The 21,444-nt window shown below is 35.9% G+C and overlaps 1 protein-coding gene across 1 annotated transcript in view; it reads right to left on the bottom strand.

Annotated features, from left to right (window-relative positions):
* The window catches only part of LOC144356681 (endothelin-converting enzyme homolog), a 100,979-nt gene extending 80,126 nt beyond the window's left edge, over positions 1-20,853 (bottom strand). The window contains exon 1 of the mRNA XM_078011346.2: positions 20,727-20,853. Within this exon, the coding sequence (XP_077867472.2) occupies positions 20,727-20,853 (127 nt within the window). The remainder of the gene's footprint in view (positions 1-20,726) is intronic.
* Positions 20,854-21,444: the final 591 nt, after the last annotated feature.

Here is a 21,444-nt window from a genome sequence, read left to right as displayed (position 1 = left end):
CTTCAATCCCTTGTTTCCATGGTCGTGACTATAAACCTAAAACTTCAATTCCTTGTTTCTATGGTAGTGACTATAAACCTAAAACATCAATCCCTTGTTTCCATGGTAGTGAATATAAACCTATAACACCAATCCCTTGTTTCCATGGTAGTGACTAGAAACCTATAACACCAATCCCTTGTTTCCATGGTAGTGACTATAAACCTAAAACATCAATCCCTTGTTTCCATGGTAGTGAGTAGAAACCTAAAACTTCAATCCCTTGTTTCCATGGTAGTGACTATAAACCTAAAACTTCAATCCCATGTTTCCATGGTAGTGACTATAAACCTAAAACTTCAATCCCTTGTTTCCATGGTAGTGACTATAAAGCTAAAACTGTAATCTCTTGATTCTTTGGTAGTGACTATAAACCTAAAACTTCAATCCCTTGTTTCCATGGTAGTGACTATAAACCTAAAACTTCAATTCCTTGTTTCTATGGTAGTGACTATAAACCTAAAACATCACTGCCTTGTTTCCATGGTAGTGAATATAAACCTATAACATCAATCCCTTGTTTCCATGGTAGTGAGTAGAAACCAAAAACTTCAATCCCATGTTTCCATGGTAGTGAGTAGAAACCAAAAACTTCAATTCCTTGTTTCCATGGTAGTGAGTATAAACCTAAAACTTCAATTCCTTGTTTCTATGGTAGTGACTATAAACCTAAAACATCACTGCCTTGTTTCCATGGTAGTGAATATAAACCTATAACATCAATCCCTTGTTTCCATGGTAGTGACTATAAACCTAAATCTTCAATCCCTTGTTTCCATGGTCGTGACTATAAACCTAAAACTTCAATCCCTCGTTTCCATGGTAGTGACTATAAACCTAAAACTTCAATTCCTTGTTTCTATGGTAGTGACTATAAACCTAAAACATCACTGCCTTGTTTCCATGGTAGTGAATATAAACCTATAACATCAATCCCTTGTTTCCATGGTAGTGACTATAAACCTAAAACTTCAATCCCATGTTTCCATGGTAGTGACTATAAACCTAAAACTTCAATTCCTTGTTTCTATGGTAGTGACTATAAACCTAAAACATCACTGCCTTGTTTCCATGGTAGTGAATATAAACCTATAACATCAATCCCTTGTTTCCATGGTAGTGACTATAAACCTAAATCTTCAATCCCTTGTTTCCATGGTCGTGACTATAAACCTAAAACTTCAATTCCTTGTTTCCATGGTAGTGAGTAGAAACCCAAAACTTCAATCCCTTTTTCCGTGGTAGTGAGTAGAAACCAAAAACATCAATTCCTTGTTTCCATGGTAGTTAGTAGAAACCTAAAACTTCAATCCCTTGTTTCCATGGTAGTGAGTAGTAACCTACAACTTCAATCCCTTGTTTCCATGGTAGTGACTAGAAACCTAAAACTTCAATCCCTTGCTTCCATGGTAGTGAGTAGAAACCCAAAACTTCAATCCCTTTTTCCGTGGTAGTGAGTAGAAACCAAAAACATCAATTCCTTGTTTCCATGGTAGTGAGTAGAAACCTAAAAACTTCAATCCCTTGTTTCCATGGTAGTGACTATAAACCTAAAACTTCAATCCCATGTTTCCATGGTAGTGACTATAAACCTAAATCTTCAATCCCTTGTTTCCATGGTAGTGCCTATAAACCAAAAACTCCAATCCCATGTTTCCATGGTAGTGAGTAGAAACCTAAATCTTCAATCCCTTGTTTCCATGGTAGTGCCTATAAACCAAAAACTTCAATCCCTTGTTTCCATGGTAGTGACTATAAACCTAAATCTTCAATCCCTTGTTTCCATGGTAGTGACTATAAACCTAAATCTTCAATCCCTTGTTTCCATGGTAGTGCCTATAAACCAAAAACTTCAATCCCTTGTTTCCATGGTAGTGACTATAAACCTAAAACTTCAATCCCATGTTTCCATGGTAGTGACTATAAACCTAAAACTTCAATCCCTTGTTTCCATGGTAGTGAGTAGAAACCTAAAACTTCAATCCCTTGTTTCCATGGTAGTGAGTAGTAACCTACAACTTCAATCCCTTGTTTCCATGGTAGTGACTAGAAACCTAAAACTTCAATCCCTTGTTTCCATGGTAGTGCCTATAAACCTAAAACTTCAATCCCTTGTTTCCATGGTAGTGCCTATAAACCAAAAACATCAATCCCTTGTTTCCATGGTAGTGCCTATAAACCTAAAACTTCAATCCCATGTTTCCATGGTAGTGACTATAAACCTAAATCTTCAATCCCTTGTTTCCATGGTAGTGCCTATAAACCAAAAACTTCAATCCCTTGTTTCCATGGTAGTGACTATAAACCTAAAACTTCAATCCCATGTTTCCATGGTAGTGACTATAAACCTAAAACTTCAATCCCTTGTTTCCATGGTAGTGAGTAGAAACCTAAAACTTCAATCCCTTGTTTCCATGGTAGTGAGTAGTAACCTACAACTTCAATCCCTTGTTTCCATGGTAGTGACTAGAAACCTAAAACTTCAATCCCTTGCTTCCATGGTAGTGAGTAGAAACCCAAAACTTCAATCCCTTTTTCCGTGGTAGTGAGTAGAAACCAAAAACATCAATTCCTTGTTTCCATGGTAGTTAGTAGAAACCTAAAACTTCAATCCCTTGTTTCCATGGTAGTGAGTAGTAACCTACAACTTCAATCCCTTGTTTCCATGGTAGTGACTATAAACCTAAAACTTCAATCCCTTGCTTCCATGGTAGTGAGTAGAAACCCAAAACTTCAATCCCTTTTTCCGTGGTAGTGAGTAGAAACCAAAAACATCAATTCCTTGTTTCCATGGTAGTGAGTAGAAACCTAAAAACTTCAATCCCTTGTTTCCATGGTAGTGACTATAAACCTAAATCTTCAATCCATTGTTTCTATGATAGTGAGTAGAAACCTAAAACTTCAAACCCTTGTTTCTATGGTAGTGAGTAGAAACCAAAAACTTCAAATCCTTGTTTGCGTGGTAGTGAGTAGAAACCTAAAACTTCAATCCCTTGTTTCCATGGTAGTGAGTAGAAGCCTAAAACCTCAATCCCTTGTATCCATGGCAGTGACTATAAACCTAAAACATCAATCCCTTATTTCTATGGTAGTGACTATAAACCTAAAACATCAATCCCTAGTTTCCATGGTAGTGACTATAAACCTAAACCTTCAATTCCTTGTTTCTATGGTAGTGATTATAAACCTAAAACTTCAATCCCTTGTTTCCATGGTAGTGACTAGAAACCTAAAACTTCAATCCCTTGTTTCCATGGTAGTGACTATAAACCTAAAACTTCAATCCCTTGCTTCCATGGTAGTGAGTAGAAACCCAAAACTTCAATCCCTTTTTCCGTGGTAGTGAGTAGAAACCAAAAACATCAATTCCTTGTTTCCATGGTAGTTAGTAGAAACCTAAAACTTCAATCCCTTGTTTCCATGGTAGTGAGTAGTAACCTACAACTTCAATCCCTTGTTTCCATGGTAGTGAGTAGAAACCTAAATCTTCAATCCCTTGTTTCCATAGTAGTGAGTAGAAACCTAAAAACTTCAATCCCTTTTTCCATGGTAGTGAGTAGAAGCCTAAAACCTCAATCCCTTGTTTCCATGGTAGTGAGTAGAAACCTAAAACTTCAATCCCTTGTTGCTATGGTATTGAGTAGAAACCTAAAAACTTCAATCCCTTGTTTCCATGGTAGTGAGTAGAAGCCTAAAACCTCAATCCATTGTTTCCATGGTAGTGAGTAGAAACCTAAAACTTCAATTCCTTGTTTGCGTGGTAGTGAGTAGAAACCTAAAACTTCAATCCCTTGTTTCCATGGTAGTGAGTAGAAGCCTAAAACCTCAATCCCTTGTATCCATGGCAGTGACTATAAACCTAAAACATCAATCCCTTATTTCTATGGTAGTGACTATAAACCTAAAACATCAATCCCTAGTTTCCATGGTAGTGACTATAAACCTAAACCTTCAATTCCTTGTTTCTATGGTAGTGATTATAAACCTAAAACTTCAATCCCTAGTTTCCATGGTAGTGACTAGAAACCTAAAACTTCAATCCCTTGTTTCCATGGTAGTGACTATAAACCTAAAACTTCAATCCCTTGTTTCCATGGTAGTGAGTAGAAACCTAAAACATCCCTTGTTTCCGTGGTAGTGACTAAAACCTAAAACATCAATCCCTAGTTTCCATGGTAGTGACTATAAACCTAAAACTTCAATCCCTTGTTTCTATGGTAGTGACTATAAACCTAAAACATCAATCCCTTGTTTCCATGGTAGTGAATATAAACCTATAACACCAATCCCTTGTTTCCATGGTAGTGACTAGAAACCTAAAACTTCAATCCCTTGCTTCCATGGTAGTGAGTAGAAACCCAAAACTTCAATCCCTTTTTCCGTGGTAGTGAGTAGAAACCAAAAACATCAATTCCTTGTTTCCATGGTAGTTAGTAGAAACCTAAAACTTCAATCCCTTGTTTCCATGGTAGTGAGTAGTAACCTACAACTTCAATCCCTTGTTTCCATGGTAGTGAGTAGAAACCTAAATCTTCAATCCCTTGTTTCCATAGTAGTGAGTAGAAACCTAAAAACTTCAATCCCTTGTTTCCATGGTAGTGAGTAGAAGCCTAAAACTTCAATTCCTTGTTTCCGTGGTAGTGAGTAGAAACCTAAAACATCAATTCCTTGTTTCCATGGTAGTGAGTAGAAACCTAAAAACTTCAATCCCTTGTTTCCATGGTAGTGAGTAGAAGCCTAAAACCTCAATCCATTGTTTCCATGGTAGTGAGTAGAAACCTAAAACTTCAATTCCTTGTTTGCGTGGTAGTGAGTAGAAACCTAAAACTTCAATCCCTTGTTTCCATGGTAGTGAGTAGAAACCTAAAACTTCAATCCCTTGTTTCCATGGTAGTGAGTAGAAGCCTAAAACCTCAATCCCTTGTATCCATGGCAGTGACTATAAACCTAAAACATCAATCCCTTATTTCTATGGTAGTGACTATAAACCTAAAACATCAATCCCTAGTTTCCATGGTAGTGACTATAAACCTAAATCTTCAATCCCTTGTTTCTATGGTAGTGACTATAAACCTAAAACATCAATCCCTAGTTTCCATGGTAGTGACTATAAACCTAAACCTTCAATTCCTTGTTTCTATGGTAGTGAGTAGAAACCTAAAACTTCAATCCCTTGTTTCCATGGTAGTGACTAGAAACCTAAAACTTCAATCCCTTGTTTCCATGGTAGTGACTATAAACCTAAAACTTCAATCCCTTGTTTCCATGGTAGTGACTAGAAACCTAAAACTTCAATCCCTTGTTTCCATGGTAGTGACTATAAACCTAAAACTTCAATCCCTTGTTTCCATGGTAGTGAGTAGAAACCTAAAACATCCCTTGTTTCCGTGGTAGTGACTAAAACCTAAAACTTCAATCCCTTGTTTCCATGGTAGTGACTAGAAACCTAAAACTTCAATCCCTTGTTTCCATGGTAGTGACTATAAACCTAAAACTTCAATCCCTTGTTTCCATGGTAGTGAGTAGAAACCTAAAACATCCCTTGTTTCCGTGGTAGTGACTAAAACCTAAAACTTCAATCCCTTGTTTCCATGGTAGTGACTAGAAACCTAAAACTTCAATCCCTTGTTTCCATGGTAGTGACTATAAACCTAAAACTTCAATCCCTTGTTTCCATGGTAGTGACTATAAACCTAAAACTTCAATCCCTTGTTTCCATGGTAGTGACTAGAAACCTAAAACTTCAATCCCTTGTTTCCATGGTAGTGACTATAAACCTAAAACTTCAATCCCTTGTTTCCATGGTAGTGAGTAGAAACCTAAAACATCCCTTGTTTCCGTGGTAGTGACTAAAACCTAAAACATCAATCCCTAGTTTCCATGGTAGTGACTATAAACCTTAAACTTCAATCCCTTGTTTCTATGGTAGTGACTATAAACCTAAAACATCAATCCCTTGTTTCCATGGTAGTGAATATAAACCTATAACACCAATCCCTTGTTTCCATGGTAGTGACTAGAAACCTAAAACTTCAATCCCTTGCTTCCATGGTAGTGAGTAGAAACCCAAAACTTCAATCCCTTTTTCCGTGGTAGTGAGTAGAAACCAAAAACATCAATTCCTTGTTTCCATGGTAGTTAGTAGAAACCTAAAACTTCAATCCCTTGTTTCCATGGTAGTGAGTAGTAACCTACAACTTCAATCCCTTGTTTCCATGGTAGTGAGTAGAAACCTAAATCTTCAATCCCTTGTTTCCATAGTAGTGAGTAGAAACCTAAAAACTTCAATCCCTTGTTTCCATGGTAGTGAGTAGAAACCTAAAACTTCAATCCCTTGTTTCCATGGTAGTGAGTAGTAACCTACAACTTCAATCCCTTGTTTCCATGGTAGTGAGTAGAAACCTAAATCTTCAATCCCTTGTTTCCATAGTAGTGAGTAGAAACCTAAAACTTCAATCCCTTGTTTCCATGGTAGTGAGTAGTAACCTACAACTTCAATCCCTTGTTTCCATGGTAGTGAGTAGAAACCTAAAACTTCAATCCCTTGTTTCCATGGTAGTGACTATAAACCTAAAACTTCAATCCCATGTTTCCATGGTAGTGACTATAAACCTAAAACTTCAATCCCTTGTTTCCATGGTAGTGACTATAAAGCTAAAACTGTAATCTCTTGATTCTTTGGTAGTGACTATAAACCTAAAACTTCAATCCCTTGTTTCCATGGTAGTGACTATAAACCTAAAACTTCAATTCCTTGTTTCTATGGTAGTGACTATAAACCTAAAACATCACTGCCTTGTTTCCATGGTAGTGAATATAAACCTATAACATCAATCCCTTGTTTCCATGGTAGTGACTATAAACCTAAAACTTCAATCCCATGTTTCCATGGTAGTGACTATAAACCTAAAACATCAATCCCTTGTTTCCATGGTAGTGAATATAAACCTATAACACCAATCCCTTGTTTCCATGGTAGTGACTAGAAACCTAAAACTTCAATCCCTTGCTTCCATGGTAGTGAGTAGAAACCCAAAACTTCAATCCCTTTTTCCGTGGTAGTGAGTAGAAACCAAAAACATCAATTCCTTGTTTCCATGGTAGTTAGTAGAAACCTAAAACTTCAATCCCTTGTTTCCATGGTAGTGAGTAGTAACCTACAACTTCAATCCCTTGTTTCCATGGTAGTGAGTAGAAACCTAAATCTTCAATCCCTTGTTTCCATAGTAGTGAGTAGAAACCTAAAAACTTCAATCCCTTGTTTCCATGGTAGTGAGTAGAAGCCTAAAACCTCAATCCCTTGTTTCCATGGTAGTGAGTAGAAGCCTAAAACCTCAATCCCTTGTTTCCATGGTAGTGAGTAGAAACCTAAAACTTCAATCCCTTGTTTCCATGGTAGTGAGTAGAAACCTAAAACTTCAATCCCTTGTTCCCATAGTAGTGAGTAGAAACCTAAAAACTTCAATCCCTTGTTTCCATGGTAGTGAGTAGAAACCTAAAACATCAATCCATTGTTTCCATGGTAGTAAGTAGAAACCTAAAACTTCAATCCCTTGTTCCCATAGTAGTGAGTAGAAACCTAAAAACTTCAATCCCTTGTTCCCATAGTAGTGAGTAGAAACCTAAAAACTTCAATCCCTTGTTTCCATGGTAGTGAGTAGAAACCTAAAACTTCAATCCATTGTTTCCATGGTAGTAAGTAGAAACCTAAAAACTTCAATCCCTTGTTTCCATGGTAGTAAGTAGAAACCTAAAACTTCAATCCCTTGTTCCCATAGTAGTGAGTAGAAACCTAAAAACTTCAATCCCTTGTTCCCATAGTAGTGAGTAGAAACCTAAAAACTTCAATCCCTTGTTTCCATGGTAGTGAGTAGAAACCTAAAACTTCAATCCCTTGTTTCCATGGTAGTAAGTAGAAACCTAAAAACTTCAATCCCTTGTTTCCATGGTAGTGAGTAGAAACCTAAAAACTTCAATCCCTTGTTTCCATGGTAGTAAGTAGAAACCTAAAACTTCAATCCCTTGTTCCCATAGTAGTGAGTAGAAACCTAAAAACTTCAATCCCTTGTTTCCATGGTAGTGAGTAGAAGCCTAAAACCTCAATCCATTGTTTCCATGGTAGTGAGTAGAAACCTAAAACTTCAATCCCTTGTTTCCATGGTAGTGAGTAGAAGCCTAAAACCTCAATCCCTTGTATCCATGGCAGTGACTATAAACCTAAAACATCAATCCCTAGTTTCCATGGTAGTGACTATAAACCTAAACCTTCAATTCCTTGTTTCTATGGTAGTGATTATAAACCTAAAACTTCAATCCCTTGTTTCCATGGTAGTGACTAGAAACCTAAAACTTCAATCCCTTGTTTCCATGGTAGTGACTATAAACCTAAAACTTCAATCCCTTGTTTCCATGGTAGTGAGTAGAAACCTAAAACATCCCTTGTTTCCGTGGTAGTGACTAAAACCTAAAACATCAATCCCTAGTTTCCATGGTAGTGACTATAAACCTAAAACTTCAATCCCTTGTTTCCATGGTAGTGACTATAAACCTAAAACTTCAATCCCTTGTTTCCATGGTAGTGAGTAGAAACCTAAGATATCAATCCCTTGTTTCCATGGTAGTGACTATAAACCTAAAACTGCAATCCCTAGTTTCCATGGTAGTGAATATAAACCTAAAACATCAAACCCTATTTCTATGGTAGTGACTATAAACCTAAAACATCAATCCCTTGTTTCTATGGCAGTGACTATAAACCTAAAACTGCAATTTCTTGTTTCCATGGTAGTGACTATAAATCTAAAACTGCAATCCCTTGTTTCCATGGTAGTGACTATAAAGCTAACGCATCAATCCCTTGTTTCCATGGTAGTGACTATAAACCTAATACTTCAATCTCTTGTTTCTATGGTAGTGACTATAAACCTAAAACTGCAATCCCTTGTTTCCATGGTAGTGACTATATACCTAAAACTTCAATCCTTTGTTTCCATGGTAGAGACTATAAACCTAAAACATCAATCCCTCGTTTCCATGGTAGTGAGTAGAAACCTAAAACTTCAATACCTTGTTTCTATGGTAGTGAGTAGAAACCAAAAACATAAATCCCTTGTTTCCATGGTAGTGACAATAAACATAAAACATCAATCCCTTGTTTCTATGGCAGTGACTATAAACCTAAAACATCAACCCCTTATTTCTATGGTAGTGACAATAAACATAAAACATCAATCCCTTGTTTCTATGGTAGTGACTAGAAACCTAAAACATCAACGCCTTATTTCTATGGTAGTGACTATAAATCTAAAACATCAATCTCTTGTTTCTATGGTAGTGACTATAAACCTAAAACTTCAATCCCTTGTTTCCATGGTAGTGACTATAAACCAAAATCTTCAATCCCTTGTTTCCATGGTAGTGACTATAAACCTAAAACTTCAATCCCTTGTTTCTACGGTAGTGACTAATACCTAAAACTTCAATCCCTTGTTTCTATGGTAGTGACTATAAACCAAAATCTTCAATCCCTTGTTTCCATGGTAGTGAGTAGAAACCTAAAACATCAATCCCTTGTTTCCATGGTAGTGACTATAAACCTAAAACTTCAATCCCTTGTTTCCATGGTAGTGCCTATAAACCTAATACTCCAATCTCTTGTTTCTACGGTAGTGACTAATACCTAAAACTGCAATCCCTTGTTTCCATGGTAGTGAGTAGAAACCTAAAACATCAATCCCTTGTTTCTATGGTAGTGACTATAAACCTAAAACTTCAATCCCTTGTTTCTATGGTAGTGACTATAAACCTAAAACTGCAATCCCTTGTTTCCATGGTAGTGACTATAAACCTAAAACTTCAATCCCTTGTTTCCATGGTAGTGCCTATAAACCTAATACTCCAATCTCTTGTTTCTACGGTAGTGACTAATACCTAAAACTGCAATCCCTTGTTTCCATGGTAGTGAGTAGAAACCTAAAACATCAATCCCTTGTTTCTATGGTAGTGACTATAAACCTAAATCTTCAATCCCTTGTTTCTATGGTAGTGACTATAAACCTAAAACTTCAATCCCTTGTTTCCATGGTAGTGCCTATAAACCTAATACTCCAATCTCTTGTTTCTACGGTAGTGACTAATACCTAAAACTGCAATCCCTTGTTTCCATGGTAGTGAGTAGAAACCTAAAACATCAATCCCTTGTTTCTATGGTAGTGACTATAAACCTAAAACATCAATCCCTTGTTTCTATGGTAGTGACTATAAACCTAAAACTTCAATCCCTTGTTTCTATGGTAGTGACTATAAACCTAAAACTGCAATCCCTTGTTTCCATGGTAGTGAGTAGAAACCTAAAACATCAATCCCTTGTTTCCATGGTAGTGACTATAAACCAAAATCTTCAATCCCTTGTTTCCATGGTAGTGAGTAGAAACCTAAAACATCAATCCCTTGTTTCCATGGTAGTGACTATAAACCTAAAACTTCAATCCCTTGTTTCCATGGTAGTGCCTATAAACCTAATACTCCAATCTCTTGTTTCTACGGTAGTGACTAATACCTAAAACTGCAATCCCTTGTTTCCATGGTAGTGAGTAGAAACCTAAAACATCAATCCCTTGTTTCTATGGTAGTGACTATAAAGCTAACACATCAATCCCTTGTTTCCATGGTAGTGACTATAAACCTAAATCTTCAATCCCTTGTTTCCATGGTAGTGACTATAAACCTAAATCTTCAATCCCTTGTTTCCATGGTAGTGACTCTACACCTAAATCTTCAATCCCTTGTTTCCATGGTAGTGACTATAAACCTAAACTTTCAATCCCTTGTTTCCATGGTAGTGACTATAAACCTAAAACTTCAATCCCTTGTTTCCATGGTAGTGACTATAAACCTAAAACTTCAATCCCTTGTTTCCATGGTAGTGACTATAAACCTAAAACTTCAATCCCTTGTTTCCATGGTAGTGAGTAGAAACCTAAAACTTCAAACCCTTGTTTCCATGGTAGTGAGTAGAAACCTAAGATATCAATCCCTTGTTTCCATGGTAGTGACTATAAACCTAGAACTGCAATTTCTTGTTTCCATGGTAGTGACTATATACCTAAAACTTCAATCCCTTGTTTCCATGGTAGTGACTCTACACCTAAATCTTCAATCCCTTGTTTCCATGGTAGTGACTATAAACCTAAACTTTCAATCCCTTGTTTCCATGGTAGTGACTATAAACCTAAAACTGCAATCCCTTGTTTCCATGGTAGTGACTATAAAGCTAACGCATCAATCCCTTGTTTCCATGGTAGTGACTATAAACCTAATACTTCAATCTCTTGTTTCTATAGTAGTGACTATAAACCTAAAACTGCAATCCCTTGTTTCCATGGTAGTGACTATAAACCTAAAACTTCAATCCTTTGTTTCCATGGTAGTGACTAGAAACCTAAAACTTCAATCCCTCGTTTCCATGGTAGTGAGTAGAAACCTAAAACTTCAATCCCTTATTTCTATGGTAGTGACTATAAACCTAAAACATCAATTCCTTGTTTCTATGGTAGTGATAATAAACCTAAAACATCAACCCCTTATTTCTATGGTAGTGACTATAAACCTACAATTTTAATCCCTTATTTCTATGGTAGTGACTATAAACCTAAAACACCAATCCCTTGTATCTATGGTAGTGACTATAAACCAAAAACATCAATCCCTTGTATCTATGGTAGTGACTATAAACCTAAAACATCAATCCCTTGTTTCTATGGTAGTGATAATAAACCTAAAACATCAACCCCTTATTTCTATGGTAGTGACTATAAACCTACAATTTTAATCCCTTATTTCTATGGTAGTGACTATAAACCTAAAACACAATCCCTTGTATCTATGGTAGTGACTATAAACCAAAAACTTCAATCCCTTGTTTCTATGGTAGTGACTATAAACCTAAAACTTCAATCCCTTGTTTCCATGGTAGTGATTATAAACCTAAAACACCAATCCCTTGTTTCTATGGTAGTGACTAGAAATCTACAACTTCAACTCCGTATTTCCATGGTGGTGAGTAGAAACCTAAAACATCAACCCCGTATTTCCATTGGAGTGTGTAGAAACCTTACACTTCAATCCGTTATTTCTATAGTACTGAGTAGAAACCTACAACATCAACCTCTTATTTCCAAAGTAGTGACTATAAACTTAAACCATCAAGCCCTTATTTCCATGGTGGTGAGTAATAACCTAGAACATCAACCAATTATTTCAATGGTAGTGAGTAGAAACCTAAAACACCAAGTCCTTATTTCCATTATAGTGAGTAGAAACCTAAAACATCAACCCATTATTTCAATGGTAGGGAGTAGAATCCTAAAACACCAACCCCTTATTTTCATGGTAATGATTAGAAACCGAAAACGTTAACTGCGTATTTCAATGGCTGTGGATAGAAACTAAAACATTAATCCTATATTGCCTTGGTAGTGAGTAGAAGCCTGGAACTTCAACCCCTGATTTTCTTGGTTGTGATTTTCGATCTTAAACCCCTTAGTGCCATGGTATAATCCGAGGTAGATTGTTGGTATCATGTGGACACGACATCTTGGTAATTATAAATCCCATTTCTATTGAAACTTATATTCAAATCCAATAGTTAATATAATATTCATGTAGTATCACATTTTACCACTCAAATGCATACATTTTTAGTTAGTACAACAATTCCTGAAAATCACTATTTCTTTTTCTTTTTGAATTTACCACAATTATGTAAATTTCTGGCAATTTTTTGGTCTTAACTACCACATTAGAAATTAATCAACGTCAAGTGGTGTCAAGAAATGTCCAGTGGCTGTGCAATATACTAGTAGTATATATGTGAAATATTATTACAAGTTACTACAAATAGGGTTGCTATTACATTTAGGAATGATACCACTATGGTCCAGCATGGATGCCTGTTTCTAACCAATAAGTGTCACTCGTAGCAACAACGGAAATCACTAAAATGCTGCTATTATTCACAATTGGAAACTTTAAATTTACTACCAATTCATTGCTTAGTAGCAGAATGGTCAGCACAGATTGGATACCCCCTTTACAACATATATGTTAAGATTTGATGCTTCAGGCCAATAACGATTTTCTGATTTTTTCAACCTTATGCTACCAGAGAAATCTTGTAATGCACATGTATAGAAATATTTCTATGTTGTGTTGTATTACTAAAAATATTTAATTTGAATGGTAGGACAGGAACAGAAACCAGCATAAAGCCACAGGCTCACACTGAAAGAATACTACAAAGAAATTCATAATATCATGCTAGGCCTTTGGTGCTGATGGTGACAAATACTGTGATTAATTACGCATACTGGTATTTCCAAAAGATTATACCATTTAGAGTAATACGGTTTTGTGCCCCGAATAAACATCACACTGTTTCCAATCTACCCGAATGATGAGTGCTACTGCATTCAAATGTCACACGTGCGTCATTAATCACGGAGAGTGCACGCGGCGACTCCGTGAATTTAGATTAAATGCCAGGAGATCCATGATACCCCTAATGACAAGGAGGGTGTTTTTGGAACTTAGCAAACAGCGAGTCGTTTAATTTGGCTTAGGCGATTCGCGTGAGCGTGGAGCTAAACAGGAGCAAAGGCATACATTCACAGTAGCAACACATTTTCATTTTCTCTGTTTTTAACGTTTTCCGTTGTTTTCGACCATGGATTATAATAATTCTAAATGCCGGCTCATAAAATTTCACCCAAGTGTGATGTTTTTTGTTTGTTTTTTCATACGTTTCTGATCAGTCTAGATTTCGTGATGGCAGTTATTTCAGGCATTTGAGCGTCATTTCTGTATATTATCATATGCTAGTGGAACATGCCATTTAAGACTAGTATGGCCCTTTTAATATGCCCGGTTTTTTAGATGTTTCTCAGTGCATTCAGTGGGGTACAGTGATGAAAAATGTATTTATCTACTGCACCTGATTGCATGAATATGTATTAGTAGCTAGTGCATGTTCTTAGTCATCAAGATGGCATATTTTGAAGGTGTATGGTGAAATAAGCACGTTATTTTTTAATCAATGTACGAAGAAAGCATTGACACATGATTTGTGTGATATTGTGTACTTGTGTGATCGTATGAAATAGTTACAGTGGATAAAACAGGAAACTGAAGCAGCAGTGAAAACAAAAACGTTGATCGTCTGTGGACGAGTGACCGATCAAACCAGGAAAGTAGTAATCAAGTAAATTACATTCTGCAACGTAATTAAAACACGTACTAAATGCTCAATGGCAAATTGTAATCACTGTGTAGCAGCCAAAAATGTAACAGAATCATATGAATACAATATGGTGGCCCAAATAAATACAAATTTGAAAAAAGCGAAATTCTCAATTACCAAGTCATTTCTACAGCCAATTCACATCATGGAAGACATCAGAGAACCCGATAAGGATAAGGATTAGTGCACATCAGATGGGACTGATTTGTGCCAGACAAAAGAAGTTGACATTTAGCCCATCACAACAGAGAAACTTATTGAGGGGTATTGCAGAAACGTACCACCTAAAATTGAACCATAAGGAAAATATCCATTGCAGTAAAAGGTCAGGTGAAGGATGAACAGACTGACTAAGCAAGATATAATAGCTCCAGTTACTACAGAGCCAACTCCACGTGCATCTAGCTAGGTAACGGTACACAATACAAACAAAATGGAATTTGGTATAGAACCTCCTGACTTAAAGGAGTGACTTCATAGGAGGCACTTTGCATCACCAATCATCAATGACATAATATATGAATTAGGAAAAATTGAAGTTTTCAGTGTGTTGGATGCAAAAAAAAAAAAAAAAAAACAGTTTCTGGCATGTATAGTTAAATTTGGGGAGCTCGGACCTAACAATTGTAATAAACCATTTGGCAGATTTTTTGGGCTAAATATGCCATTTGACATATCTATAACGCTTGAAGAATATCAACATAAACATGACATGGCCTAAAGATTGAAGCACTACCAGGGCGATATTAGATTGGAAGATAACATTGATCATATACAAAAGTTACTACTTACTTCATTTGAAGTGAAGGTGTGAAGTCAAAACCTGCAAAAATACATTATGGAAAATCCTAAACCAACATAAGTGGCTGGAAACCACAGATTTATCTGATTCGTAAATTGTCTGAGTAAGTTTCTACCAACATCCTGAAGCAGCGTAGTCAGCCAATAGCTTTTGTCAGTAGAGCATTACCAGAAACCAGGTATACGGGATTTCAGAAATATCCCAACACAAAGTATGGACTTCTGTGCCCAATGTAGGACAGGGACACTACAGCTACCAAACTTCTCAAAGCAAATGAGATCCCATTGTTGAGCCAGAGCGTTATGAAGTTCCACTTTTCAGCATCGTAAAAGAAATACGTACACCTGTTGCTGTAAATTACTTTCGGAAAGCAACAAATATAGCTCTTCGGGATTTGTGGCCAAAGTTTTAAAAACACGGTTTAATATCAACAAGTTCAAGTTTGTATGAATTACTATTTGTGCATTAACATATATATAATACTATTATACTATGTAACAGTGTACACACGAATTCAAATTATGATTAGTTACAAACAACCGATATTTTTTCAAATAATTATTGATTTGCATATCCACATACAACAAACTGTGGCAAAAATGATATAATTTAGATTCCATAATACATATCTTTTGTAAACAATAATATATAATGCAGTAATCCTCTACCACATCCTGTAGGTTTGTTCGTATCAATAACCCGTTTCCCGCTTCGTGTAAGTTCCCGGAGACTGTTAAATTTGCCTAGCAACCGATTGCTCGTCCCGTGATACAGGTTAAGCTTTCAAAATGGCGCTAAATCGTGTTCTGTTGTTCGTTAAATTCCTGAATGATTTTTTGCATGTTTCACGTTTCGACCATTGCTGACTTCGATAGAATGACCGTCCGACAGCTCAGAGACTTTCTCTGTTTCATCATCCGTTGTCGCTACAATACTAAACAACGTGGTTGTGATTTCACCGATCCTTTGAAATTACCTGGTTACTCTATCGATTTTAGTAATGTTCCAGAATTCGGCTTATCCGATGTTTTCAACTATTCGGCGTTAGCATTCTCCATTTAGCCACATTATCATATAGCACAAAGCTACTGGTATATAGCTCTATGAATATACTAACTGAAATTTGAAATGGCTAATGAGAGAGCTTGCTATTTAAATTCCGAAATTACAATGTCATGCAATTCTATAGCACAATGCATGACGTAAAGAGATAATATCTACTATAAAACAGAATATCCATGGAATGATAACATAATAGTTTTCATTCATAATAAATTCAAGTATTACAATTTACATGTGGCTAAATAACATAACATGCTAGTCAACAATAATTATAATGAGCAAGTGATAATGATGTCATTTATCCGACTGTGACCGGAAGAAGCTCAGGGTTTACAATGCGTTCAAAGATATTAAATCATGTTGCGACATTTGCCGTAAGCTCACCGTGTAACTCCCACTGTAGCTTCAAGTATCACTGATATTTCTTCGTGCTGAGGTTTACAACACGTAGAGTAATGCGATTGCCGCCATATCAAACTGAAAGCTTGACCCGTGTCACGTGACTGGTTATTAAGGTGTGTAAATCATGGTCACACGTGATCTTGCGCAATTTGCAACTTGCGAAAAACGACTTACTGTAAAACATATCTTTTTAGCGAGCATGTTATTTTAGCTAATTTAGCTAATCCACAATTTCGCTAAATTAAGATGTCGCTAATAAGAATATATTCTCATAGTAAGATTATTGGTACTAAAATTCAGTTAATTCATGCATTGAGTCAAATTCGCTAAAATGGCATGTAGCTATTCCAATGTGTTTTACATTATTCATTTTCATTGAGAAAAATAAATTGTCACTGGCGGACCAAGAACTTCGGTAGGGGGGGGGGCTCTTATTGACGTGGCCAGGTCCGCGCACTTCCGGTGGGCTGGGTTTGTCAATTTGTTTTGTTGTGGACTGAAGGTAAAAAGGTCTAAAAACCAGAGCCTCTGCTTTCAAACATAAACAATCGATAAACAATCGATATTTATGATGAGAAAATGTCTCATACTAAGATGACATATAAGGGATCTGTTCGCATTGTGAATGAATATGTATATCGTACTGGTATGATGTCAATTTCACTTCAACACATTACGATGCCAGGATCTTGCTTGTATCAAGTCCTCGCACAGGCATGACGGTTTTATCCACCTACCGATAATGACGACAATGACCGTGGCAATCATGGCCGCAAGTAACCATAACAACGACCTTTTCCTTGCAGTATAATTGTTATCTGCCACTGAAATGAAATAGAATATTTTTGTTAGCATGCACGAGCCTTGCCATGATAAGACTACATTGTGTTGACAATTTGTAAACGCGGCTTTTGTCCTGTCTTGAACATGCTTTTTATAACAAAGCTTACTAGTGTCCACTCATTTCTGTAATCTACACAATAATTGTACACGCACGTGCATGTGTGAATTTGATCTTAGCTGAGTGTAGTCGATTATTCACCAACTGTAGATGTTGGTGAATAATATATATATATAATCGAAAAATAGACATATGTATATCGATTATGACTGTCTCGACATAAGTTCCAATTCTGCACAACTATTCTGTGATTTGCTCAAATAGAACTTGTGATCAGACTAATATACAGAGATAATTGAAATAGATTAGATAAAATAAATTAAATTACTTTTTTTAAACATAATGATATTCTCACAATTCACTGCAGCTCTGAATTATTTAAAGACGAAAAAACGTATTTGATTATATTTACAAGTTAAAATCATTTAAAGAGGCTATTTTGTAACTTATATATTTGGTATTATTGAAATTGAAATATAATAAATCAGTACAAGATTTTTCAATAAATATAGTCCTAGTATGTAAAAGTTTCTCGACTAACAGTGTATTTGCGTTTCACGGGAAGCCCCAGAAGCCCGGGGACAATAAAAACAATTGAGGGTCGGCTAGTATTTTCATCAATTGAAAATTGGAAGCAGGATTTCAAAATTGCTTTCGATAAAGAATTGTAACATGAACTGATTCGTTCTTCGTTGAAGATTGTCGAAGCGATACTCGAATGACTTGACACTCGTCAGAGTTAATAGACACTCTCTAATTCACTATTTCACCAAGAGATCAAACACGTACGCCATGAGCAGGTTTCAAAAAAAAGTTAATAGAAATATAAGATTTTCTCATCAACCTGTTCGCCGCCATGGCTAAATTATTTCTGATATCTCAATGTAATCTGTCATTGGAACATTGGTGAAAAAACGGGAATTTATAATCGAAATAAAGATGCTTTGATGCTTAGTTTGGTGTGAAAACAAAGCTTGCAGCGTCCATTCACTCTAAATAAGATAGCAGATAAGCCGAGTACATGATATTCTATAATTTATCCAGACATTGAGCTAAAGATCGATTTGCCATGAAACGGATTGATGCATTGTTCGTATTTGCAATATGCTAGTATAAAAAACAATTAAACAAATTTGATTTCTCAACTAGATCAATTCATATGTGTCACTATGACTATTTTAAAATGGAAACCATGGAAACAATTAATGTCACATTCTGGAATGTACCAACTGTGTGTGAGGAAATAATGTCGCTAAGTGTGCGGTAAAAGTGTTGTGTAATAACGTTGAAACAGTAGGTGACCGGTAACCTAGTAAACGTACTAGACGGTGTTGCCCGAAAAGTTGAGTTATTTTGAACAGTCACCTCATTAATATCACCTAGTATGTATTGTATATACCAGATATTACGATTCAATCAAACCTGAGATTTAACATATAGTATTAATCTCCCCGTGTATTTTATGTTATATACTTGTTATTTACTTACTCGCATCGAAGGGGGAAACAAGTTTCGTGTAAAGAAATGACAGTGAATGAATTAGTTATTCATTGGCTTTAAATTTTCGCAGATAAGTAGAATCCGCGAAATTAAATCCACGTGAACATGTCAAATAACAATGGAATTCATATTTTCACTGGCACATCAGTGGACCTAAACCCCAGTGAAATAAGAAAATAAATGGTTTTACAGTATGTATTTTGCCGATTTTGTCACGTTTTCAAGTGCTGTACAACAAAGCAAAAATTGAATAGCGTTATAGTAATATAGAAAATATTAGTTAGTGATTATATGAGCCCCAATTCGATATATTACAAAATATTGGGTGGTTAAAATTATTAACATTGGTAGATCCATGGGTGTATTCGTATTCGTTTTATAATGTATTCATTTCGAATGTAGGTATTATGTTACAATGCAAACACACATTGTAAGTTTGAAGAAATGTCGCAACACGAAAAATAAATCAACTAAGTAAAATCACAGATAAGTAAAATCCGCGAAATTAAATCCAGTTAAATATGTAAAAGTGGACCTAAATCCCAGAAAAATATTAATATAGTGAATCAAATGCCAGTGAAAATAAATGGTTACACATGGTGTATTTAACACGATGTTGATACATTTTCAAGTGCTGCACAACGAAGCAAAAATTGAATATCATTATTTTTATAGTAGCCAAATTTATTTTACAAATTAGGAAATATTTGTATAATAATGACAATTGCAGTCGTCTACGTATATACTAACATGAAACCATATCTTCACAGCATTAATATTTAATTGAAGTGATATTATATTTCCCTCAATATATTGTCTTTCATAGTGTACTGTCTGGCTCGGCATTACAAAAGGTTACATAAGTCAATCGACATTTGTTGTGCTTTCCTGAACTAAACTGATTGTTCTTAATATCCTCTGGAAGTTTCAATGCTGTCACACTGAAACACTTAATATACCCCTCTAGTTTTTATTTTTTTCTTGCTCCCCGAAAATGAAGCCGATTTAGACTAACTGACTGAGAACTCCCTCTGAGGATATTAGTCCGTCATTTCAAAACCCGTTGATTTTCACTTCAATTCCACTAACAAAGTATGTTTTTTTATTCTGGTATTATATTGAATTAATTAGTTTGACATTTCAGCGTGCCATTCCTTGAAAACGATTTGTTTTGAAAACAGAGAGAACTACATTTACCATTATACACCTTTTAGTTTCAGTGAGAAGTCTGTATTAGTGAATAATTTGCATACAATTATGTAATTTAAATAATGTTATTGTCGTACGTAACGCATGGTCTTACCTGAGGTTTGATTATCCACTTAATTTTGCTATTGTTGTATACATATATAATTTGTAGCTTTTCAGAAAATGTTCGTTAGTGATCATATGAGCCAAGATTCGACATTATTATAAAATATTGGGTGGTCAGAATTATTAACATTAAAGGATCATGGGTGTATTCGTATTCGTTTTATACTGAATTCATTTCGAATATATTGATTCTGTTACAATGAAACACGAAAAATAAATTATTTCCATCATGACCTTTGACAATATACCCGCAATGAAGGTCTTACACAGCACCATACGATACAGCTCATTAAAACATGCGTTCAACGAAAGAATGTCGCAAACAGGTTGTTGTTCTCCATATTCAAATCACACTACATATAGCAAATACGTGAGAATCATCTTAAAATGGGAAATGCCCAACTACCTACCGTTTTTATTTGGCAAAGCTCCGTATTTTCTATCCATTGCATCTCCGCTATGCAACTGAAGACTTCGAGTCACCAGTCCATGTCTGTCGGTGATGCCTCGTTTGGAGCCTAAGCCGCTCGCTAACATGATGATCCACCGAACCGATGCGTACGTATGGTGAACACAGGACACTCATTCGAAGATAAACTTCACATGCTCAAGGAACTCGATTATTCACGCCCACATCGATACACACAACCAACCACATAATAGATACTATTTCATTCGATGCGACAGGAACTACCGAAGGCACTAACGAATCGAACCAATTTGGCTTTCTAAATACTAAAAATTATTATAATAACTTTGAGATAGAAAGCTGCCTCGAGTTTGTAAAATGTATTGTAAAACCCTTTTTAAAAGGGTATCCTGCTACGTCTTGACTTGGTCATTAGGCACAAAAATGAAAACGCGAATTATTTTTTACCTAAATGTTTCCTACGCGGATACAGTCATTTAGCAATGAGACTTTTAAATTATTCAATACACATCTATCCAGCTATCATATATCCAAATCTCATGTAATCAAAGAGATTTTTTTCTTTAATGAAACCATGACGTTCACAAATACCCTGGGAACATGTTCAAAAACCCTAGAGATGTGTATAATATTTGTTTCATTGTCGTTGCCGATTTTATCTCCACATCTCTGCGTATATCACAGTTTTTGTCATGGTT

The sequence above is a fragment of the Saccoglossus kowalevskii genome, chromosome 15, assembly GCF_978046115.1.
Source record: "Saccoglossus kowalevskii chromosome 15, keSacKowa6.1, whole genome shotgun sequence".
Taxonomy (NCBI): Eukaryota; Metazoa; Hemichordata; class Enteropneusta; family Harrimaniidae; genus Saccoglossus; species Saccoglossus kowalevskii.
The sequence above is the reverse complement of the archived record's forward strand: the minus strand, read 5'-3'. Positions and strand labels throughout refer to the sequence as shown.